General features: G+C 38.9%; 1 protein-coding gene across 5 annotated transcripts; it reads right to left on the bottom strand.

The window, feature by feature from the left end:
- Positions 1-2,418: 2,418 nt before the first annotated feature.
- On the bottom strand, positions 2,419-15,471 carry LOC110465908 (thymidylate kinase-like). 5 transcript variants are annotated; one of them, XM_021522064.1, is made up of 8 exons: positions 15,364-15,461; positions 14,821-15,033; positions 13,567-13,674; positions 9,112-9,267; positions 6,782-6,890; positions 5,917-6,007; positions 5,334-5,522; positions 2,419-3,470 (listed from the first exon to the last, which is right to left on the bottom strand). In XM_021522064.1, exons 3-8 carry the CDS (start codon positions 13,640-13,642, stop codon positions 3,330-3,332), a joined length of 762 nt encoding a protein of 253 aa, XP_021377739.1. In that variant the 5' UTR covers positions 13,643-13,674; positions 14,821-15,033; positions 15,364-15,461; the 3' UTR covers positions 2,419-3,329. The 5 variants fall into 5 exon arrangements, with proteins under 5 accessions (XP_021377739.1, XP_021377740.1, XP_021377738.1 ...); XM_021522065.1 differs by having other exon boundaries at positions 15,380-15,426; XM_021522063.1 differs by lacking the exon at positions 14,821-15,033 and having other exon boundaries at positions 15,364-15,471.
- Between the last annotated feature and the right edge of the window lie 11,139 nt (positions 15,472-26,610).

Raw genomic sequence — 26,610 nt, 5'->3', positions numbered from 1 at the left:
AATTGGTTCAGGGGTTTTGGAGAAGAAGATTTTTGAAATTTTAGTCAATTTAACCCTTTTTGGCCCCGCCCCTCAGGCCCCTGGGGGCTTAGGACTAAACCGGCAACTATTTTTGTTGACCTTTGTCCATGGAAGGTCCCTGCAAAATTTCATTGAAATTGGTTCAGGGGTTTTGGAGAAGAAGTCGAAAATGTAAATTGTTTACGGACGCACGACGGACGACGGACAAAAGGCGATCGCAATAGGTCACTTGAGACTTTGTCTCAGGTGACCTAATAACAGGTGAGCGATGCAGGCCCATTGGGCCTCTTGTCTTATTAGACATAATGGCTGCCATATACACAGAGGCTTCTAATTGGTCGCGGTTTAGAAATTGTTGGATTTCACTCAAATTTAGTATTTAGGTGTATAAAGGCATTGCAATCCTTTTCTGATGTATCTTTGCGACTATGGGGGCAGTTTGGGGGACTTCTGTTATGGTCCCCCATTACAATTAGTACTTGTTAACTAAACATTTTTCAATTTTTGAAAGCCTCAGCATGCAACAAATAAATATTTAACATGCTTAATCATTATCCTACAAGTGTTCATTCGTAGAAAGGAGTGTTTGTTTGTCACGTGCGGAGGCTTTCATTTCTGCAAGCTACTGTACAAACGCACCATATTTTGGCTATTTCTGCATAGCAACGCTATTTTGATGCCATGGTAGGGCATCTACGCATGTGCATTGGAAAAAATCTGCACCCTTCATTTACACAAAATTGAGTCCACTTTGCTCAGAGATTAAAACATACTGAATTTAAATTCCTACAGAAGGAGAAAGATTTTAAAGATTGACCTCCATTTCTCCCTATTGGACCCACCCCGCTGCTCAACTGTTTCCATGTTATGACCCCGAGGAGTTTGTGCCCAAGAGTTGGTCTGGACCTGCAAGCTAATCCTGGTAGCATGAATGTTTTCCTGACTTCATGCCTAACAATTGTATATAAGGGTGGGGATGAAATCCCTCAATTTACCTCAATTTTCCCTATTAGGCCTGTCCCTCTCTCCCCTGGGAGCCACACATTCCTCAAACAAAGGCGACTCAATTTTCTTTATAAAACATGGAGTGTGCCCCCCCCCCCCCCTCCCTGGGGGCAGAGGGTTGTCAAAGGAGTACAAAAATTACAAGCTGCAAGGAGGATTTCTAGCAGCTTGTACTTTTTGTACTCTTTTGATAAACTGGTATGGTATTCAGCTGGTTATAAATTGAAAATAAAATAAATATTATAAAGAGATATTAAGGCCCCTCAGCCTTTTGTGTTCCAACCATTATGATTATCAAATTAGCTTAGGTACTGCATTTTATCCTTGAACCTAGCCCAGAGAAATGAGATACTATGAAGCTGGGTATTTTCACTGGGGTGATATGTTTGCTTGTTTAATAATACGCCAAGAACTACCCAGTAACTTTCTTTTTCAAGAATATTTTACAGCTGATAATGGAGGCAATATCCTTTTTACCTCTTGTCTTAAATAGAGCAAATTATAAGACAAAACTTGCAAATTCTGTATACTGGTAACTAATTACCATTTTATTAATATCAATTAACAACAAAAAATTACATATATACATGAATGTAAATAAAGTATCAAGCACACCATGGTCTTATATCATTATAATACTGTATACCGGGAAATGTTTGCTGCAATTCGATGTTCGCCTTCTTTACCCTCCGTGATGAGGGCGAGGAATTTATCATTACAACACATATTTGTTAAACAACATCATATACACAGGAATGAAATACAGATTTTACCACCAAAGGCAAACATTTCCCGGCAAACAGTAGATATTTGTTCTCATTAAAATTCTGTTTAAAGACAGATTGTTGATAATGATATATGATTGACATGAACACAATATTTAGGCCTTCAATTTTTGTTACATAATCTTCGGCATCTTATTTCCCTTAACTTAACACTTACAAACATGACACGACCCCTACAAACAGGTAATTTGGTACATACAAACACTTTTGTATTTATCATTTACAGCATTGCCAACTTGCCAACTTTTTGAAATTTCAATAAGGAGAGATTCTACATGCTCAAAATTCATTCCAACATCAATAAAATGTGTGTATATAACCCTTCACATGATAAATTTTGATATCTTCTTTCTAACTGCTAAACATAAGGGTCCAAAATCTTGAGTCTCCCTCCTAAATAAAGAGAGTTGGCAAGCATGAATAGATATAATGCACAAGTATTAACACAATAACGACTTTTGAAAAGTTGTTGTTGTGTTAATACTTGTACATTATACATTATAAAAGTTTTCTACAAATCACACACATATATATATATATATTATAAATCAGAAAAATGATCCTTACGGACGAATAAATATTATATAAAGAAAAATTCTTAACAACCAGTCTTTAGTACTTTCATCTCTTCTAGGAGATTCTTCACTTTATATAATATTTATATATATACATGAACAAATGCAATTCTATAAAGGCACTTTCTACTATTGGTCAATGACCAACACATTTACAGTAATTGACAAGATTTAATATCACAGGAAAGCACGTTACTTATATTATACTGTGGCAAAATGGTGTATTTTTGTGTGAATAGGCCTACTGATCTACATGCTATGCTTCGGATAGCTTTTCAAGTTTGCACGAAAGATAGAAAATGAGTTTCAATACAATTAACTCCATAGGCGTCCACCTCTGAAACCTTGAGTGAGGGATATCTCCCTCATTCCTTTTCTCAAATGTGGCGTTAAATGCATGAAAAAAAAATGCGGTGTTTTTGTCCATCAAGGAAGTGTTCATCACACATAGCAGAGAGTAATAATGATTGCATTCTGTGAATTTTGAAAAATATGTTAAAAATTAAAAAAAATCGCTGACATATTGTTGACATGAATATGATTGCATCCCCATCCTACTAGAATTTGTTTATGATAGTACACTTACTAATATTATACATATAGATATAGATATAGGAAAGAGATGTCATGATGTGGTTGATCTAAAATAAAAAGTGCCCTCCCCTCCCCACACACACACCCATCCTTCCCCCCTAAAAAAACCTTCTAAGATGGATACTCTCCCATTTTTACTTAGATGATCGAACAAGGCAAATCAGACCATACAAATACCTTAACAATCTTAGTGGTTTGAAGTGATAGAAATGCTAAGTGTACAGTGGAAAAGAATGTTGATATCGGTGTCGACCTCAAAAGGCTGAAATTAAATTAATTCTAAAGCGATGTTTGTTAAGATAAATGCATTGTTTTGTGACAGTTGTCGATTCCTTTGTTTTGCTAGTTCCTACATTTTACACTTCGTTTCTGTGTCATCCGGCATCCACAGTTTTTCTATCGGATTCTGAGCCACTGACGCCATCGTTGTTGTAGCCAGGTCTAAGATTTCTTTGTGCAAATCATCAATGCTTTTGTCAGCATCAATTTCCTGTATAAAACAAAATAATATTGCACAAAGGTAATTTGCAGTGTACAGAGTGTAGAAGAAAATGAAATACATTTTTCTTACATAAAGAGTACAAAGTCCAAGCTAAAGTGTGGTCAGTTTGTTGACTAACAGTTGTACATAGAAAAAAATACACCAGTCACTTGTCAGAACTGAATAATCACAAAAACTTTACAAGATCAAGAACAAGATATCATATTGCTGCTATAGACTCGTTGAGACAGATCAGATTGGTGTTTCAAAAATCAATTTTGCAAATTAAAGCCATTATTTCCAATCTTAACGACAGCAATTTGAAGTTCCATTAGCCATTGTTTAAAATAAACCAACATAAGAGGCAACATGGGACCTCCACACCATGAAACATTCAGGCCAGGTGAGCTAAACAGAAATACTAATGTAGAGTAACAGAAACGGGGGATCCCTAACACAACACTCAGGCCAGGTGAGCTAAACAGAAACACTAATGTAGAGTAACAGAAACGGGGATCCCTAACACAACATTCAGGCCAGGTGAGCAAAACAGAAATACTAATGTAGAGTAACAGAAACGGGGATCCCTAACACAACACTCACGCCAGGTGATATAAACAGAAATACTAATGCAGAGTAATATAACAGAAACAGGGATCCCTAACACAACATTCAGGCCAGGTGAGCTAAACAGAAATACTAATGTAGAGTAACAGAAACCGGGATCCCTAACACAACACTCTGGCCAGGTGAGCTAAACAGAAATACTAATGTAGAGTAACAGAAACGGGGATCCCTAACACAACACTCAGGCCAGGTGAGATAAACAGAAATACTAATGCAGAGTAATATAACAGAAACAGGTATCCCTAACACAACATTCAGGCCAGGTGAGCTAAACAGAAATACTAATGATGAGTAACAGAAACGGGGATCCCTAACACAACACTCAGGCCAGGTGAGCTAAACAGAAATACTAATGTAGAGGAACAGAAACGGGGATCCCTAACACAACACTCAGTCCAGGTGAGCTAAACAGAAATACTAATGTAGAGGAACAGAAACGGGGATCCCTAACACAACACTCAGTCCAGGTGAGCTAAACAGAAATACTAATGTAGAGGAACAGAAACGGGGATCCCTAACACAACACTCAGTCCAGGTGAGCTAAACAGAAATACTAATGTAGAGGAACAGAAACGGGGATCCCTAACACAACACTCGGGCCAGGTGAGCTAAACAGAAATACTAATGTAGATTAACAGAAACGGGGATCCCTAACACAACACTGAGGCCAGGTGAGCTAAACAGAAATACTAATGAAGAGTAACAGAAACGGGGATCCCTAACACAACGCTCAGGCCAGGTGAGCTAAACAGAAATACTAATGAAGAGTAACAGAAACGGGGATCCCTAACACAAAACTCAGGCCAGGTGAGATAAACAGAAATACTAATGTAGAGTAACAGAAACCGGGATCCCTAACACAACACTCAGGCCAGGTGAGATAAACAGAAATACTAATGTAGAGTAACAGAAACCGGGATCCCTAACACAACACTCAGGCCAGGTGGGCTAAACAGAAATACTAATGTAGAGTAACAGAAAAGGGGATCCCTAACACAACACTCAGGCCAGGTAAGCTAAACAGAAATACTAATGTAGAGTAACAGAAACCGGGATCCCTAACACAACACTCAGGCCAGGTGGGCTAAACAGAAATACTAATGTAGAGTAACAGAAAAGGGGATCCCTAACACAACACTCAGGCCAGGTAAGCTAAACAGAAATACTAATGTAGAGTAACAGAAACGGGGATCCCTTACACCACATTATCCAGTAATGATGGCTTTGAAGCTGTGAGAGACTCACCTTCCATGTGGAGTCCTTAAGTTTCTCAAAATTGTTCATAACCTTCTTTTGGAAATCTGTCCGTTCATACCGTTCTCCTCCAAACGTGCCCCTCTTTGCAGCTGCTTCAGTGTCCAGTGTGAGAAAACACACCAGGTCTGGCCTTGGGAGACCGATATCAGGCTGCTTACACCACTCAATGGCAAAGCCCTGCACAATTAAGGGAATGTTTAGGACATATCTGAATTGGTTAAAATCCCTCCATTTGTATCAAATGAGAAAAGTTTTAAAACAATTTCTTCTATATCCCATATTCAGCCCCGCCCCTCTGCCAAAGGGGCCACACCCTCCATCTATACAATATTTAATGGGACAGTACTTGTACGACCCGAGGATTTAACAGTAAAAGCTAAGCTTACCAATATCCATATAAACAGAACAATGGAAAAGGCCAATACTTATGCTCCTCCATCAAATGTGACAGGGACATTTCCTTTTCAATGCTATAGTGAACTCTTTCAGACTTAAGGAGAAGAACCTTCAACTTCATACAAAACTGATCAATAAAAGTAAACATAAATGATAATGATAAATTTATACTTACTGGCTTAGCAGCCGTGAAGGCGACACCTGAGAATGCGTACCTATCCACAATTAAAGTGGTTCCAGATTCCAAAAGTTCCATCATGCGTGGCCTGTAATGTATTTATAAATATAACATGATCATTGGAGTACAAGTATGACCATCGGCTGAATTGTATTACGATTATCGCAGTAAAGTATCAAGTTAAATTGTATATTTGTTTTAAAGTAAAGTATTAATCCAAGATTGCTGCCTGACAGCCATCTTATTGACAGACCATGGACGTAGGATGACAAACCATGGATGTAGGGCAATATGTCGTTTCCGAGATACAAGTTTCCAGAATAAAAGTCATGTGATTGGCAGTCAAGTGGTATATTAAGGGGGCATGTATGCTTCCTGTGTAACAGTCGTGTGATTGGCAGTCAAGTGGTATATTAAGGGGGCATGAAAGATTTTAACATAGCTGACCCCTGTGGCCTTGAACATAAGTAAAGGTCATCCAATTGAACAAACTTGGTAGCCTTTTATCCCAGCATGTCCCTGGTCAAATATCATCACCCTGTGTTTTTTGGTTGTTCAGAAGAAATTGTTTTAAGTTTTTAAGTTTTTAACATAGTTGACCCCTGTGACCTTGAATATAAGTCAAGGTCATTTAATTGAAAAACCTTGGTACCCCTTTATCCCAGCATGCCCCTGGTCAAATATCATCACCCTGGGCCTTCTGGTTATTCAGAAGAAGTTGTTATAACATATTAACATATTTGACCCCTGTGACCTTGAAAATGGGCAAAGGTCACTCATTTGAACAAACTTGGTAGCCCTTCATCCCAGCATGCTATTGTTCCTAAAAATGGTTTAAGTTATAAACAATTATAAAGCTCACTGTTTTTCCCATCTGTTGGCAGAAAAGAGAAGATGAACGGAATGATCCTCTATTTCACATTTGCTGCCCAGGTAGTTGTTTATCATCTGTCCAATGGTGGAGGTCCTGTCTGAAATACAGTGTGCAAAATTAGTGGGAAGCCCCACTCTATGATGTTTGTCATATATATTGATAGAATAATATAATCTAAATACCTGAAACTGAGCGAGATCAGGTTATCTCAGTTGAGGACTAAGATTCCGTAACAGAAGGTGTTAGCTGAGGTTAATTGGGATGTTACAGAATCTTAGCCCAAGACTGACATAACCCGATTTCGCCCAGTTACAGGTTATATAATCTGTCTCTCGCACCTTTTAGTTCAAAACAAGAGGCCCAGAGGGCCTGTATCGCTCACCTGCATATTTAACTAGTCATAGCAAAATATTCTCATTAAATCTTATACAGTACTACAAATATTTCCAAAAATTGGCTCGCAACACCCTTACATAATATTGGGTCCCATCCCTCTGTCCCCATTGGGTTGGAGGCATGGTTTATACAACAATGAATCATATTGGGCCAAGGACACTGAGTGCAACAATTTGGATTTAGATAAAGCTATAGGATCAAAATCATTACCTATGACTCTTTGTTATTCAACACATTTTACCACAGTGACCTTGAAAGTCTAACAAAGTCATTCAGCTGAAAAACTCCTTAATCCAAAATATCATCATCTTTTAGGTTTTTAGTTTTTGAGATGTCATTTAAATATGTTAACATATTTGATCCCTTTGACCTTGAAAGTAGGCAAAGGTCATTTTCATTCACAAACTTTGTTGGGCTCGATCTGAGGAAGCTACTTATATCACGATTTTATGCCTTTCAATTTTTCAGAAGAAGCTGTTTGCAGTTTTTGCCACATTTGAGTTTGACCCCTGTTACCTTGAAAGTAGGTCAATGTCATCGTTCTCAAACTTTGGTGGGCTCTTACCAACGAAGCTTTCTGCCATATATCATGACTCTAGGCCTGTTCATTCATTCAAAGGAAAAGTTAACGGTCGACAGACGAATGAATGACAGATGCCGCGCCATGACATTTAAAAGCTCACTTGCCCTTTGGGCAGGTGAGCTAAATAATTTCACTTCAGACTTCAAGTATTCGGTCTGCTGTCTGAGGCTCCAAAATTGTGGTGAATGGAAAATCCTCCTTCTCAACCCTAGGGCAGAGGAATCAGATCGATGTTAATTCCACCTGGAATTTATTTGTATGTAATATATGTGATAAAAATAATCAAACATGGGTCTGTTCCATAGACAGGGATATCTCAACCCTCATGTACGAGTTTGGCTGGTCAGCACTCGGCAAGCCTCGTGCTGACCAGCCAAACTCTTACACTCAGGTTGAGATAACCCTGTTCACAGAACAGACCCAGGTAAGATTCTATTAATCAAGCACAGGGTATGACAGGGGACATCTCTGTCTGAGGTGCAAGAATGGAACATCTGGTTTGTTTAAAATGGCAAAAGACTTTAGCGACCGATGGGCCTTAATCCCTCAATTGGTTTAGACTTGTTCAAATGATTCAACCACGTCAGACCTCCTGGTGGTGGAAAACTTTGTTTAAGAGACAACAAACATTACTGATTACAAGTCATCAGACCAATACAATCAGTGCATACATTGCCTAAGATTTGGTTTGCATGTACACGTCTGAAATCTGAGCAATGGTACAGAATAACTATAGGCATAAAGAGGCGAAGACATTCATGCTACTCACCCTGGGGACTAGTTCTCTGGCTCATAACATTAATACAGTTGAGATCCCTAATCAATAAATATCTAAATTGCTAAGCATGAATTCAAAGAATACATTAATTTCCTTCGTGTCTTAGCAACCACAAGAGCTCGTAATTCATGTTACCCTTTGATAAACTGGCATGGTATTCAGCAGGTTTTTAAATTCAAAATTCCAGGTGGGTTAAATGCCCCCATGCATGCCTCTAAAAGTAATTTCTCAATGACTTGTATGGAAACAAGTAAATTCTTAATTTATCTATTTTGGGGTCAGCTGTTATTTGGCACTTTGGGATTATGCTAGCTTTCGAAGAATATATTCTTTTTCTTTATTGAAAAAAAAAAGTTTTGCACAATATTAATCTGTTGTTGTTATCATATAGGGTGAATTAGTTGAGGGAGGGGGGGGGGCGGTGCAGAAACTCATTTATCGCGTTTACATCCTTGACAAATTGCTTGAAGTATTATACATGAAGTTCAGTGACGTTGCAATGTATGCAATGTACAGTGTAAGTAAAAATCGCTGATGTGGTCATATCGGTGGAAAACTTACCTGGGAATTTGAACAACTTAACCTTCTCTCCTGCCGATTCAAATGCATGTATGAGTTTGGTGCATTGTGTCGTTTTCCCGCTGTGGTCTCCTCCTTCAAACACGATCAAAGCACCTCTCTTCATCGCACAGAGCCTTGCTTGATTGTTTACAATATCTGTTAAAAATGAACGCACAGAACGGTGTTGGCAAGTCCCGCCAAATCCAGTTCTTCCGGTTGTCAAATGGCCTTGTACCGCAAGCTTGTAGGCAGCAGCCATGGGGACGCGATTTTGGAATAATACCATGATACCGAAATACCTGCGTAGTAGTGTCATAACTAAACCTTATAATAATAAGACACCGAGTACATAATGTACATTTATTGGCTTTATATGTCTCTGATTTATAGTAGATGCGTAACGGTACAAGTCATTTTGTGACAGCCGGTAAGTAGTGTCCTAGGTGCGAACACCGATTCTTATTTATAAACTTGTAGCCTAAGTAGCGAAATACTGCACTGTAGACCTACACACATTTTAACATCCGTTGTTTCTATCTTTTTTTTATCTTCAATAGCTTAGAGCGACACATTTTTGTTTGGTGTCGGAAGAATTTCCTAAAGATAACACTTGACTTCCGATTTACCTCGTTTTAAAAGCGAAACCTGACCTACATTAATGTACATCGAGTAATTCTTATTCTGTGGTGAAAATCGCGTTTCAAACGCTGTGAATGACATTGGGACGTACCTAGTGATTTACTTTGCTTTCTGGCACGTCCTTACAAAATAACGTCAAGGCCTGTATTAACACCTGAAGGTTCAGCTAATTGGATCCCTGAAATATTGCTTGTAAACATTTAACAAGAGGTCGTGAGGACCTGTATCGCGGACGAGGACCAAACCCGGAATGCACTCAGGCGTGAAGTTTTTTTTTACTTTCCTGTTACAAATTAATTGTGATTGTATGGTGAAAAGGAGCTTGGTTTGCTGTGGTGTTTCAATGCAATTAAAGACATTTAAAAATAGGGGGCATTAGTATGACAGGTAGTCTCCTTTTAGTTTTGCACAGAGGGAATTTCCTCTATCAAAAGAGTGGCTGATTTGACATACCAGAGGTGCAAAGAGCAAAAAGTAAGCATAACCCCTGGAATATCAAGGATGGCCGGATGACAAGTTAGAGTGGTTGATTTAGATTTATATGCTTCACCTCATAACAGCTAGGCCTTACATAGACCCTATCATCATCAGGTTGTGCCATGTGTTGACAAAGATATAAAACCAAAAACAAACCCCTTTGTTTTTATTTGAAGGGGCTGGTCGGGGGAAAAATGTCATATTTGCTAAAATGGCATACACATGTTTAAAATACCTTCTTATGAAATATACCGATTCAAATTTTGCTGAAATTCACTCTCTAAGAGTAAAATTATAATTATATTAAAGAAATCCTAAATCGTCACCTGACATTCTAAAACTCTCAATTGACCCAGATCAGTGATGTAATTTTACCGCATGCGCATCATCAACAAGGCCAAATGTAAACATCGCGGCGAAAGAAAAAGATGCATGCAAAAGTCATGACAGGCACGAGGTATCAATACCGTTATATATAATAACAACATATAGGTAGGAATACTACACTTGCATCATACATGACCTTTGAAAACAATTATTTACGTATAGTATTGCTGTCTTGTCTGCTAGTTGAGTCCGACATGGCTGATAGACTGCGTGCTATTGTTGTTATCTTCACTGCCTCACTTTCGAAACAACCACGTGGCATACATAAATAGATCTGCACTAAATTTACGCGGGGCTTCCCTGAGATTTCAGTGCTCAAAACTGGACATTGCAAGTAGAACTCGACCATCATATTGCCGTGGTATAACTTTTGGAAGGCCAGAGATCGCATTTAGACCCATTTATTTTGTAATTTTTTCCCCAACCAGCCCCTTTAAGAACATTAGAAAATGACATGATACATCAAGCTTGTGTTACAAAGGTATCACAGCCAACTAAGAAATTGCCGTTTATACACTTAACAGATTCCAGCATATTATTTTGAACCAATAACTTAACTGCTTGCTGCCTATTTTGATATGAAATATTTCAGAGTTGTAAGGGAGTGACCTCCCTTGGAAGCAGTGTTCCCCTCTTGCTTCACATCATCATCCTAGTCAATGATTTAATGATTGCTAGGAAAAGTTCAAATAATGGAATATCCATTTGTATTTTATTATAAATAAATCATCAATACCCAACCTGTATTTCAATAATCCAAGTAACAAAACCATTATCAGTCCAATTGTTTAAGAAACTTCACAACTGCAGAATCTTTCTTTGGTAACAAGTGTCAAATCAACACCTAAGTTTTTTTTTTTTTCTGTTTACAGAGTAAATTTGGCATCTATTTGATGGGAGACATTTTGTCCAATACACATGTTGTCATCCGGATCACTTCTAAGATTTTGTATCTGGAGTCTTTATGCCATCACAACATACTGATTCTCGTCCCACATTCCGCTCACAACATTTTTCTAGAGCTTCTATAAACTTGCGACAAGCAGATTCATCGTAGTTTTTAGCTTCAATGGAAAAAGGATAATACATTGTAGCTGTTATTTTGAAAAAAAAGTGTAGAACATTAAAATTATTAAATAATAAAAACAAGAGGCCCAGAGGGCCTGTATCGCTCACCTGAATATGTTTAAAATAATTGGTAAGAAGTAAAGATATAGCACTCCATGGTAGGTGCTGTAAGTACATATGAAATTTCAGAAAGATCCATCCAGCACTTAGAGCAAGAACAAACTTCAAACAGAGCCCCATCCCTCTGCCCCTAGGGGGGGTCATACCCACCAATTATACAAAATTGAGTCCCCTTGACCCAAGGATGCTCCAGACTAAAGAAGAATAAAATCTCTTAATCCTGATGGTCAGAGAAGGATTTTAAAGGTTTTACCTCTATTTCTCCTATTGTGTCCCCCCCTTCTGCCCCCTGTGAGACCACACCCACTGCTTATACAAAATTGAGTTCCCTTGGCCCAAGGATGCTCCAGACTAAATTAGGATAAAATCCCTTAATCCCTATGGTAGAAGAAGGGTTATAAAGGTTTTACCTATATTTCCCCTATTGGGCCCCGCCCTTCAGGTCCCAGAGGGGCCACACCAACCGTTTACCCAAGGATGCTTCAGACCAAATATAAACCAAATCCTTTCATTCCTACAGAAGAAGAAGAAGGATTTTTAAGAATATTTTGCTATGTTTCCCCTATTTGGCCCCGCCCCTCAGGCCCCTAGGGGGCCAGACCCACGGTTTATACAAAATTGGTTCCCCTTCACCCAAGAATGCTTCAGACCAAATATGGAACAAATCCTTTCATTCCTAAAGAAGAAGAAGGATTTTAAAGAATTTGCTATGTTTCCCCTATTTGGCCCTACCCCTCAGGCCCTTAGGGGGCCAGACCCACGGTTAATTCAAAATTGTTCCCCCTTTACCCAAGGATGCTTCAGACCAAATATGGAACAAATCCTTTCGTTCCTACAGAATAAGAAGGATTTTAAAGAATTTGCTATGTTTCCCCTATTTGGCCCTCCCCCTCAGGCCCTTAGGGGGCCAGACCCACGGTTAATTCAAAATTGTTCCCCCTTTACCCGAGGATGCTTCAGACCAAATATGGAACAAATCCTTTCGTTCCTACAGAATAAGAAGGATTTTAAAGAATTTGCTATGTTTCCCCTATTTGGCCCCGCCCCTCAGGCCCCTAGGGGGCCAGACCCACGGTTTATACAAAATTGGTTCCCCTTCACCCAAGAATGCTTCAGACCAAATATGGAACAAATCCTTTCGTTCCTACAGAATAAGAAGGATTTTAAAGAATTTGCTATGTTTCCCCTATTTGGCCCCGCCCCTCGGCCCCCTGGGAGGCCAGACCCACTGTTTATACAAAATTGGTTCCCCTTCACCCAAGGATGCTTCAGACCAAATATGGAACAAATCCTTTTTATTCCTACAGAAGAAGAAGGATTTTAAATAATTTTCTATGTTTCCCCTATTTTGCCACGCGTCTCAGGCCCCTTGGGGGCCAGACCCACGGTTTATACAAAATTGTTCCCCCTTTAATCAAGGATGATTCAGACCAAATATGGAACAAATCCTTTCATTCCTACAGAAGAAGAAGGATTTTAAAGAATTTGCTATGTTTCCCCTATTGGGCCCCGCCCCTCATCCCCAAGGGGGGCCACACCCATCATTTATACAAAAAAAATCCCCTTCCCATAAGGATACTTCTGACCAAATTTGGTCAAAATCTGCTCAGTCATTCATGACTAATAGCGTTTTAAAGGAAAAGTTGCGGTATGGCATAAGCTCACCATGGTCCTTCGGACCAGGTGAGCTACAACCATGATGGATTATTATTTTTTATATCCCTACACAAATCAAAATTCATTATGGTAGTTTTGTGTGATTACCTTGCAAGCAAGTCTGGATGTCACATGCTTGCTTTTGACAAGGATCAGGGATGGTTTTCTTTCTCCAAAATGGCATCACGGAGTCACAAGTCCATGGACAAGATCAGACTAAAAAAGTGTAAAAACATATACGCATTTTACAGAAACAGTGTAGATTTAATAATCTAAACCCTCGGGGGATATTCTTAAGTTACCAAACACTCAGCAACGCCTCATGTTTGGCAACTTAAGAATCTTTCCTCGAGTGTTGATATTCCCAATCTCTCCTCAATGGGGTGAATAATTCTTTTTCTCTTGCCCTGTTCACCCATTGTGTATCATATACATAATGTAATGTTAACGTAACAGGCTAATTATAAATGCAAGGTTGATATGACGTTTGTGCATTTTTGACGTGACCTCATTGTATCGCTGACGTGATGTCATATGTATTGCTGACCTAGTGTGAGACTAATAGAATCTCTCGTCCCCGAGGGGGAAGATTCTTATGTTGCCAAACACGAGGCTTTGCCAAGTGTTTGGCAACTCAAGAATCTTTCCCCGAGGGTTGAGATTCCCCTATCTTACTCACAAGGGGGTGAATGATTCTTTTTCTCTTACCCTGTTTTCCCAATGTGTATCATATACACAATATAATGATAACGTTACATGCTAAATTCAGGGTTGACGTGACGTTGGCGGATTGTTACAGTGACGTCATTGTATTGTTGAAGTGACGTCATGCCATTGTTATGAAAAGGGGAATCCCCCCGTCTCAACCCTAGGGTGAGACAAGGAAATCTCACACCAGTAAAAGTTTGAATACACCTGTCCAGGGTAAGAGGGAAGGTTTTCTCCCACCCTTCACAGGTGTGTCTCCCGTTTTAGCCGGGAAAGATCAGCTTTAATTTTCTCCCACCCTTCACAGGTGTGTCTTCTATTTTAGCCGGGAAAGATCCGATTGTCACCCCCTAGGGGGAGATGGGTCACCCTAATGATTTACTAACAAAATAAACATTTTTTAAGAATGAAACTTTACCAAAACCTGTATATTGCATATACCAAAGGAAAAACACAGTTAATTGCTGAAAATAATTCTTATATTTAGCTATGGCGGGAAAAAACATGTTTGGCGCTAATTAGTGTAAAAGTGCTTCGTAATCAAGATCGATTTTCTAACAAAGTACACATTTTTTTTAAATGATACTTTACCAAAACATGTTAAATGAGTATACCAATGGAAAATTCGAAATATTTTGTGGATATAACACTTACATTTTGCTATGGCGTGCAAAAACTCCTATGGCGCACCTATGGCGTTATATCTCCTATGGCGCAAATTAGTGTGACCGCCCTAATGAGTGTCCTGGAGTAATGAGTCCTTGGAGTGTCCTGGGAGGTTTTTGCGTGCCCGAGAGTTCGTTAGGTTATTATATAAGTGCCGATTAGCATGTGTTCAATTGTGACGTCATGAAATAAGAGTTGATACTGAAATAATAGCATAATAATCATCCACTGGCCTTACCTTGAGGGTGTAACAGAGAAATCTCCAACCCTCGGGATGCTTTGTTTGAAACATCACCCCACGGGTAGGAGATTTCTGCTCAAGGTAAGGGAAGATTCTATTAATCTCAAACAGTGAAACTTGTGGATAAGAAATACATATTATATACTATATGTTTCCATGTTGAACATTTTTCGAACCCAGGACCCTCCGAAACTCTACTGTAATTCACGATCGACAGCCGACGGCCAAAAAGGTGATCACAATAGATCAACTGAGACTTCATCTTCTCATGTGACCTAAAAATTACTTACGTAAACTGATGTTTACCTCAATGTGTGGTGTCTGCTAACGCTAGCCTAACTGTCAGACAAGACCGGAAGTTTACAATTCCTCGAGTGCGTTCTATATCAATCATGTCGCTGACCAGGACCGTTACATATTGTGGCGTTTTCATACACTTGTTTTAGCAAAAATCTGCAATGATTTGCATCAATATGTGACTAATGTTTAGCATGGGAAAGTATCAGTATCAAAGTATCAAGACAAAGGGATTATGACCATTGTTTTTAATACAAAAAGTGTAGCAGAACTCATAATGCGGAGTTGGAATATAACAGTTATCTCCCTTTGATCATGTAGATCTATGTAAAATGAACAACGAAATACTAAATATATATATATAACATCTAATAACATACACGGTCCAGAGCGGGGACATCCTGATCAGGAATTTTTAAATGAAAATAAAATAAGTTACATGAACGAGGAAATACTAAATATTTACATCTTGTAACATACACGGTCCTGAGCGGGGACATCCTGATCAGGAAATCAAAAGTTAAATATATCCGTTGTAGATAAGATAGCAATGCGTGCGGTCAAAAGAGAAGTCATATAGACTTTTAAATGCAAAAATAGGCAAACATACGACGAATTACTAAATATATACATATTATAACATAGGCAAAGTCCTGAGCGGGGACATCCTAATGAAGTAATCAAATGTTAAATATTTCCGGTCTTTTTCGTCATATAAGTTAAGTTAGGGATGAACACGGTTAAAAGATGTGTCATAATGATTTTCAAAAGAGAAAGAAGTAACTTGAACTACAAAATACTGAATTATACATCTTACGAGAAACACGGTCCTGAGCGGGGACATACTGATCAGAAAATCAAAGGATAAATATATCCGTTGTGAATTTTCTCATTAGTAAAGTTAGCAATGAACACGGTCAAAAGATATGTCATAAAGGCAAAAACAAGAGGCCCAGAGGGCCTGTATCGCTCACCTGAATATGCTTAAAATAATGGGTATGAAGTAAAGATATAGCACTCCATGGTAGGTGCTGTAAGTACATATGAAATTTCAGAAAGATCCATCAAGTACTTGAGATATAGCAAGAAACTTCAAACATAGCCCCACCCCTATGCTCCTAGGGGGGTCATACCCACCAATTATACAAAATTGAGTCCCCTTAGCCCAAGGATGATCCAGACTAAATAAGGATAAAATCCCTTAATCCCTACGGTAGTAGAAGGATTTTAAAGGTGGTATCTCTATTTCCCCTCTTGGGCCCTGTCAGTAGATGTAAAGTGGGGGTATTAAACCTCCTCCTAGCCTCCTCATTTAACCTCCTAGGAGGAGGTAAGATGAGGTATTATATCAATGTTGAATCAAGGAGGATGAGGTTCTAGGAGGAGGTATGATGAGGCAAGGAGTAGGTGAGTTATTAAACCTCATCCTAGCCTCCTCAAGGCTCCTCCTAAGATGAGGAGGTATGATGAGGCAAGGAGGAGGTAAGATGAGGTATTATGTCAATGCTGAATCAAGGGAATTAAAAGGTCACGGGGTCAGTCCCTCATCCCTCACTGATCCCTCACTGATCCATCCCGTTAGGGAGGGATTTACTATAAATAAAGAAGGAGTGATACAGTGGCGTAGAACTCTCAATTATCTGTAGATAATTTCCAAAGTATAATGTATCATACAGTAGGTAGGCTAGATTAACACTTCTGCTGATACTATCAAGTTGCAACAATATATAACATTTACCAACATGCATATTTATTAAAACACAATCGGTGTAACATTATTCAGAGCACTCTGTACATAAAACATAATTACCTATATATATCTTGTAAATCGAAATAAAGTCATCCATCCAGCAAACACATCGTCACCTGAAGTATTCTGTACACATAACATAATTACGGTTAATATCTGTTGTAAATTAATACAAAGTCATCTGCCCAGCAAGCACATCGTCACATAGAGCACTCTGTAGACAATTACGATTACTATCTCCTGTGAATCAAAGCAAAGTCACCCATCCAGCAAACACATCATCACCTAGAGCATTCTGTACATAAGTATAGTCAGTATCTCTGGTAGATAGAGACAGTCATCCAAATATATAGCAATTATATCATCACCGGAAGCACTGTATATAATAGTGATAGTCAATATCTTTTGAAGACACCTTTGCACGCAAAAAAGCAAAGTCACCAATTTAGGTAAAAGTTGAATTGACGTCACAAAAATGTCACTGGGAAGATAATCTATGTCCTGACATGAGGTGGAGCATGTTTGTTATACAATGGTAATATTCTTCAAATGCTGGATCCAAACACCTCCCACCATTGGAATTCGAGTCAAAACAATTTCCTGTTCGCATTTCAGAATATATCTCGTCATACTCACAGTAAAAAATTATCTCTGTAAATGTCTCGATGACGAAAAGGCCATTTTGACGATTACATTCAATATGCCAGTTAGTTCTGGCATGATGTGCCATTTCGGGAGTCATAAAACCCGTTCTGCAATATGGACAGTTCAGGGTTGCCAACGCTCTTAGACAATCCTCACATTTGTGATTCCTACACACATGGCACATCGTGAAATTAGTATCATATTTAAGTTCCGTACACATCTGGCACTCCTCAGCCCAGAAAAGCAATTAAGACGTCATTATGCAAAAAATCAGTAATGAATTCCAACCAGTTCACTGCAACGTTTACTTTAACTAGACACTAAAGGTGAAGTAAGACTGAAAATAACTGACCCAATACTGACCCACCAATGCCTCTAGAAAGCGACACAAGAATGAAATCAGTTTGGTGAATCTTTAATCAATGTTCATATCTGTTAGTCAGAAATCAGAATAACTTCGGGGTATATTTAGAAGTTGAATGCTCCTTTCTAGCAAACAAACAAGTCGGTTACTATCAGAAGGATTCAAATCTTAACGAGAACACTGATATATAGATGTATTTTCTTTAATATCATCGCACTAAACACTCATGTAAGGCAATTTTGCAAAAATACTAAAGATGACATTCACTATAAATTGTTTATAGCTAGGTCCGGAAAGTGATTACAAAGTTCAAGTTGAATTAACATTCAACAGATTAACGCAGAGGTTAAACATCAGCACAAAACTTTTAGAATCGGTGTTTATGATAGATTCTGATCCGGAAGAGTTTGTAGACATCAAAGAGATTGAAGTAAAGAAGCAAGTCACGTTTAGACGTCCAAAGACTAAACAATACAATCTTTACAGTCTAAGCAAAAGGTCAGTGAATGTATAACCAGATACATGTAGAGGAAAGTAATTAGATTTATTTTAGTACATTACTTGAAATTGACTGAATTATACGATAAGTAAATTTGAATAAAAGGTATTGTATCGTATTCACATAGATATATGCTAATTGAGTGTATTGGTTGCCAATCAACATGTGTCTCAGGCAGCTAGCCGATACCTACCCACATCATGTGTCTCAGACAGCTAGCCGATACCTACCCACATCATGTGCCTCCGGCAGCTAGCCGATACCTACCCACATCATGTGCCTCAGGCAGCTAGCCGATACCTACCCACATCATGTGTCTCAGACAGCTAGCCGATACCTCCCCACATCATGTGTCTCAGGCAGCTAGCCGATCCCTACCCACATCATGTGTCTCAGGCAGCTAGCCTATACCTACCCACATCATGTGTCTCAGGCAGCTAGCCGATACCTCCCCACATCATGTGTCTCAGGCAGCTAGCCGATATCTACCCACATCATGTGTCCCAGACAGCTAGCCGATACCTACCCACAACATGTGTCTCAGACGGCTAGCCGATACCTACCCACATCATGTGTCTCAGACAGCTAGCCGATACCTACCCACAACATGTGTCTCAGACGGCTAGCCGATACCTACCCACATCATGTGTCTCAGACAGCTAGCCGATACCTCCCCACATCATGTGTCTCAGGCAGCTAGCCGATCCCTACCCACATCATGTGTCTCAGGCAGCTAGCCTATACCTACCCACATCATGTGTCTCAGGCAGCTAGCTGATACCTACCCACATCATGTGCCTCAGGCAGCTAGCAGATACCTACCCACATCATGTGCCTCATGCAGCTAGACGATACCTACCCACACCATGTGCCTCATGCAGCTAGCCGATACCTACCCACACCATGTGCCTCATGCAGCTAGCCGATACCTACCCACATCATGCTGTTATAAAATTAATCACCACATTCAAACCTTTTTCATGCTGAAAAATGTCTAAAGACATAAGTAATCTTGAGGAGTGTAATTCCTTTTTGCATACCTTCTTTAAACGAAGGTAAATGTGGAGGTAAATGGGATTAAAGAATCACAAACGATTAATGTAACGGTGACCATTTGTCAAAAAGTGATTGATTTAGAAGGAGAGACCTCTCACAACTGTGAATTCAGAGAATGTTTTGCGTTAGAGCAAACATACAAGTATTAAGGTAGGTAGAATTAAAAGTAAAAACGATACAACGTAATCGATTTGTTAGTACATTTTATTAACATAATAATTAACAATAGGATTGAACACAATGTTAAATGGAATGTTTATTACTTAATAAAGGGAGATACCCAACTCAAAATTTTAATCAAAACCGATACATAGTTATTATATACCCTGAGTATTTTGAATTGATATTTTATAATAGGTATTATATGGTGTTCTCACAAAAGATTTATTCAAAAATTATTCTTGTTAAAAAGGAATGATTGACTTTTAGAATATTAAGTATTGAGGTAGATTTGAAAATACAAGAAACAGATTTCTTTTTACAAATATCTATCATATTGACACATGGTATCATTTAAAAATAGGTATGATCAACATAGATTTATTTTCAAAACCTGAGCATCAATTAAAATATACATCAAACCTAAACATCAGTCTACTATTTAAACAAAACTAATTACATAACAAATAATGGTACATGGTATACAAAATCTTTAAAGTCATTTAATTACGATTAACTAATAATACAAGTGCTGTATTTCTATTTACATTCTTAGAAATATTTTAAAACATGCAAATCTTCACATTTTTATATCAAATAGGTAACCAGTTCTTATACATAGATTTGCTTCTTAAATTGATTCCAAGATTAAATTTATATCACATTTAATAATTTTATTGGTTCTGGTTAAACTTCAAACGAATGAGTTTTGCCATTTCTTACATATCTACTATTAAATTGGTGTAAGGTTTACAACACCGTCTTTGTTTTGTAATGACCGAAGGTATAGCTATCGCAGAAATTTGACAGAATCCAACGCTTATCGTCAAAAGTGCACAGTCCCGATTTGTTGATGTTATACACATGTAATTGGTGTCTATCGCTCCTAATGGAGGGCATCTCATACATTTTGTTTTGTTTTTTGAAGAGACATTCTTTGTACATCTCGTGACGCAAGTCACGCTTAATGGTAGCTTTGGCTATGCCTTTGGCCACTTGCTTTTCTTTGAATGAATTTGTAGTGATTCTCCTATTTTCAAAAGTAAAAGTTTCAGGAACCGCATATTGAAAGCTGTACATTTTAGCGCGAAGTTCTACAAACTCTGCGATAGGCTTGCCTGCGGTTTCGTCTTTAAAATATCCAGGTGCTTATCTTTGTGCATATCAACATAGATGTCGTCACATAGCACGTGGTAACAAAAACTGTCGGTGTCTGTAAACAACAACTTCATCCCGTCTCCATATTTTGGTTTGAGAAATTTGTAATAAAACTCGTACATGATACATTTTGACAAATCTAAGATAGCTTGACCTACGTAGACGGGTTTGTTTAAAACCAGCTTTATTTTTGCGTTTTCTATGCTAGTCAAATCCTCATTAAAATGGTCAGTCTTTGAAAAGAAGGTTTTGCATAATACTTTTTCAGTTTTTTGGTTGTGTGAGCGAGTTTAACGTCGACCCTGTTGCGAACGTTCTCCATGGTTTACCAAAAAAGGAGTTGTTCATCAATTTAAAAAAATCTTTTTCGAAATCGTTCTTTGCCATTTTGCGCCTTTCAGTATTAAAATCAATGTAAGACTTCAACCGCGGATGCTGTCTAAACTCTAAAACTCTGTGAATATTGGCCAGTTTCATTCCCAGCTCTAAATACAACTGAAAATTTCTATAGTGGCAAATATATTTTGTCTTGTTATCTAGGCTAGGCACCAACTTTTCTATATTTTTTACGCAACCATTTAGGTTAGACTTTGTATGCTTATCGCTTGGATTAAGCTTTTTCCACAATGTCTTGCTTGTGGGAGATAACTCCTCGTCCGACACAGTTTTACGCTCCGGAGCCAAAGGGTGATCACTCATTAAATCGTGATCTCTCTCGTCTACCTCCAAATCGACCTCGAGGATATACCCAAAGTCGCCCTCTTTAGGTATGGAGAGTACGTCAAACTTGTCGACATCTTCAACCCAGCGGAAATCCCCTAATGTAATGGTTCTGTCATGCCTTTACCATATAGATTGTTACATTTTTTTCTAAATGAAGCATTTAAATCACTCTCAGAAAAATTGTCACTTGGCATGTAAATGAAGTTATTACTTCTGAAATGAGGAAACGACTGTTGCACGTTACCATCCTTGTCTGGGTTTTTTTAAATTCGACCTGAACGCACAAATACCACTTGATTCCATTACATTTTTTTAAATGAAGCATTTAAATCACTCAGAAAAATTGTCACTTGGCATGTAAATGAAGTTATTACTTCTGAAATGAGGAAACGACTGTTGCACGTTACCATCCTTGTCTGGGTTTTTTTTAATTCGACCTGAACGCACAAATACCACTTGATTCCATTAAGATTTTGACATCACTGCTTTAAAAGATCCATTATTTGCAAAAAATGTCAATATATCTATACGATCGTTGTCATTGGGATATATACTCCTTATGTTTGCAGATCCATTAAGACTGCTTTCGTCCGAAAACTGATGTGTGATATTTTGATAGTGTCCATCTATTTTAGGCATTTCCGACGGCTCCACATCCGGCGGCGGCTCAACATCCGGCGACGGCTCCACATTCGGCGGCGACAGCGGGCCGCTACCTGTCTGGTTGTTTGTTGGTATTTCCGGCAGTGGGGAATCTACAACTGACAACTCTACATCCGTCGGTGACGGCTCTGGAGACTGAATGTGCGACGGGCCTGCAATCGGCGATGGAATCCGGTAAGTCTTTGTTGATTGTTCGTGAACTTTCTTACGATGTCGTTTTAGGTTATAATTTGAAGAGTATGCATTATCACAATCGCCACATGTCAATCTTTGTACTTCACCATGGACGACTAAATTGTCTACTCTTTTAAATGATTTTTCACATACATCACACGTCAACTGAACGAAATGAGCCTTTACGTGTCTTCTGTATGACAGTTTGTTAGCAAACCGACGCCCACATTCACTACATTGACGAGTCGTTGCTTCAAGGTGCATTCGTTCGTCATCATGTTCTTTGTTAGGTGATACATCTTTTTTTGCTTTTTGTTTGGCGACACATGTAAGCTGTCTAGCTTTCGTTCTAACTCTGTAAGCTGTTTTTTGGCGGTTTGGTCTCCTCCCGCAAATCTATCCAGAAGCTCTGGTAAAACTCCACCCTCCATTGTTGAGTTAGTGTCTACTGTTTCATAACTTTAATCGTACACTCGTATTTATATGTTGTGCCTTTTTATGACGCATGCTCAGTGAAATCGTTTTGCTTAGATTTTAAAGGATAGCCACTTACGCTTTGGTTCAGTGTTCTGTATGAATTGTGTTGGCGTCTCTCTGATATACAACCGCACACCTTTTTGACCTTTGTTTTGGCGCGTACTACGTCTAATCTTAGGGGTGACCTGTTCGTGACCGTCAGTCTTTTCGATGGTGATCTGTTCGAGATATAGAATTATTCTCGCTTTTTAATCCTTCGTTGAGTGATGGCTCTTCCTCTTTATCGTCCGTTTTGTTGTTTGAATCAGACTTTGACACAGAAGTTTACAAAAAATTTTGGTAATACCTTACTCAATGCTAGCACTCTCTGACGTCGTTGACGTCGACTTATGTCTTTGGCTAACACTTTACGTATGCTCAATTTATGTTTGGACAACTTTTTTTATCCTCTCCGGTTAGTAAACTGTTATCTGCTGCTATATTGTATATAATTTCTGTTAGAAACTTGAGTTGTTGATCGGTTAATGTCATTAAGATCATTTTCCTTTGCTTGTCTAAGGCCATCAGCCGAAATTCGATCAAACTTTTTATTTTTTTGGATAATATAATATCGTGTCCTCTCCCGGAAAAATTATCGTGATATGTGGAGGTAGTGTCGATAGCATTATTTAGCCTATTTACATTAGGGGCCAAAGGTGAGACATCGATCAGTAAGTAACCAAATCTGTTTGATGTTGCCAACTGATAGGCTTCTCTGAAGTAGGCATTTTGTGTCGGAAATATTTGTCGGTCAAGAGCCTCCACTTGTGATTGATCTCGGTAAATTTTGAATAAAATGAAATACTGTTTGTTGAGACTAAGTGTGCGCATGACCTTGCCCTTCTGGAAAACGTTCTGCACCAAAAACATCACCGTGAGATTTTACACAAAACATCTTCATTAAGTGCGGACTGTCTACACCCTCTGCCATACAATCGTCGATCACCAGTAACTTGTGTCCGTCGATTTCTCCCCATTCCTCAAATTGGTCTTCGTTTGGTAGTCCTTGGTGAAATGTTATTTTCTTTAGATCATTACGTAACCCGTCAAACATGGGCTGCCACGTATCGTAGCACAAAATGATCTTTATGGGTGCTACGCTAAACATACCATCGGCATGTTCTAGTATATGCTTAGTTCCGCTCGCTCCACAAACCATGATTCTACACGGTGAATGAAACTTGACCAAACACTCCGCGACGTACCACTCCATCGTTCAGGATCTGAATTTATCGCATCAAGAAGCTGATGAGTGTTCATGGTGACACGACGTCTCTTGCAGCGTTGATTTCGAAGTAACCAGTGTATTCACAGTAGATGATACAGGACACAGCTTCCGCTAAAATGTTCTGAATGTTGGTTCTAGGTCAAAGGTGTAAAGGGAATAGCCCTGTCCAATATCGTCTCTCTCTAAATTCAACCCTGTACAGTCAGCCGTTTTCCGGTTGATTGTAGCATAAACCTCAGTACAGGAATGACGGTTTGTCCACCATTTTCACTGTATTCTAGCTTCAGGGGATTGCCTCCGACGGATATACCATCTACGTAGAGTCCAATAGATGAAATGTCGTAAGACTGAAAGAACCAGGGGTTTTGCTCGTAGCTACCTGATACACCGATAGCATTTACAAATCCAACTACGACTAAATTCGGTCTCATGAAATATATATACTGTAATAATGTCATCAACCGACAGGAACGACTTGCCATGTGGGTATGAAAAATGTCGATACGATTCATCTGTATGTATATTAAAAGAATAGCCAGGTTTCGACATTACCGATCTTCTTAACGTATTTCTTTATCTTTTCGCTATAACTTTGTTTTACGTTCGTCTTGCATCAGGCGTTGTAATACGTCTGAAGGTATACAAGATTGAATGACAAACTCACGCCAAGTCTTTTCCACTTCTAAATGATTTGTGAAAGACAATGCTTCGTCAAAATGTAAGCCTATAATAACAGCACTTGAATACATAAGACATTCATGTTCATGTGGACTAGCTCGACGATTCTCACAGCCAGGCAAACATACGAATGGTTCTGTTATTTTTGATCTTACAATGTATGCATAAGAGAGACACAGCAGATTTTTTTTATAATTCTCCGATCGACCTTTTCTTCGATTTTTTCAATCAGATAGCTTTGCAACTTTTAACAAACAAGTCTGTGTTTAATTCCATTATCACACATGCACGTATTGGTATGATCTTAAAACATGATAACGTGATTCAAAATGATGTATTTAAATGACGAACATCATCTGTTGAAACAGACAATCTTTTGACCATCTCACGTGCTCCGTTGTGATATCGTCAAAATAGTTCCGGCGCTTTAACGAAGCACCGCACATAAAACAAGTAACGCAGCCGTCAATGCCAGTATAGAAAACTCCGTTAATTGCGAGTTGATATGGAGAATGATGATGGTGTTTTGGCCAGTTAGCAAAGGTATCTATGCCATTGAAACACTTGACCATCGATGAATAACGTGGTTGTATTACATCATTGTTTTTGAAGAAGTCTCCAGTTATTTGTAATGGCTTTTTATCATTGCTTTGACCTTTAACCTTGACTTATCCGTGCCATATAGGGCTGACTATCCTAACCTCCTCCTAGAACCTCATCTTCCTTGATTCAACATTGATATATACCTCATCTTACCTCCTCCTAGTATCTCATCCTAGGAGGAGGTTTAATAACCTCCTCCCCCCTCTCCTCCTTGCCTCATCATACCTCCTCCTAGAACCTAATCTTATCTCATCCTCCTTGATTCAACATTGATATAATACCTCATCTTACCTCCTTCTAGTATCTCATTCTAGGAGGAGGCTAGGAGGAGGTTTAATAACCCCCCCCCCCCCCCTCTCCTCCTTGCCTCATCATACCTCCTCCTAGAACCTCATCTTATCTCATCCTTCTTGATTCAACATTGATATAATACCTCATCTTACCTCCTCCTAGGAGGAGGCTAGGAGCAGATTTAATACCCCCACTTTACATCTACTCCTGCCTCCAATCGCTGTTTATACGAAATTGAGTCCCTTTTGCCCAAGGATGCTCCAGACTAAATTAGGATAAAATTCTTAATCCCTATGGTAGAAGAAGGATTCTAAAGGTTTTACCACTATTTCCCCTATTGGGCCCCGCCCCTCAGGTTCCAGTGAGGCCACATCCACCGTTTATACAAAATCGGTTCCCCTTTACCCAAGGATGCTCCACACCAAATATGGTCCGAAGAAGAAGGATTTTAAGGGAATAATTTGCTATGTTTCCCCTATTGGGCCCCACCCCTCAGGCCCCAAGGTTTATACAAAATTGGTTCCCCTTCACCCATGGATGCTTCAGACCAAATATGGAACAAATCCTTTCATTCCTACAGAAGAAGAAGGATTTTAAAGAATTTGCTATATTTCCCCTATTGGGCCCCGCCCCTCAGCCCCCAGACCCACCATTTATACAGAATTGGTTCCCCTTCCCCCAAGGATGCTTCTGACCAACTATGGAACAAATCCTTTTATTCCTACAGAAGAAA

The sequence above is a fragment of the Mizuhopecten yessoensis genome, unplaced genomic scaffold (genome assembly GCF_002113885.1).
Source record: "Mizuhopecten yessoensis strain PY_sf001 unplaced genomic scaffold, ASM211388v2 scaffold11105, whole genome shotgun sequence".
NCBI classification, from domain to species: domain Eukaryota; kingdom Metazoa; phylum Mollusca; class Bivalvia; order Pectinida; family Pectinidae; genus Mizuhopecten; species Mizuhopecten yessoensis.
Note: the sequence above shows the minus strand (reverse complement) of the source record. Positions and strands in the feature narration are given on the sequence as shown.

Bases quoted from the DNA above. Each gene is read 5' to 3' on its own strand.
- LOC110465908 (XM_021522062.1), bottom strand. From the start codon at position 9,427: ATGACACTACTACGCAGGTATTTCGGTATCATGGTATTATTCCAAAAT. The intron at 6,008-6,781 runs GTGAGCTTTATA...AATACATTACAG, and splicing joins GCCAACAGATGGGAAAAACA to GCCACGCATGATGGAACTTT. The intron at 5,523-5,916 runs GTAAGTATAAAT...TTAATTGTGCAG, and splicing joins CCTTCACGGCTGCTAAGCCA to GGCTTTGCCATTGAGTGGTG.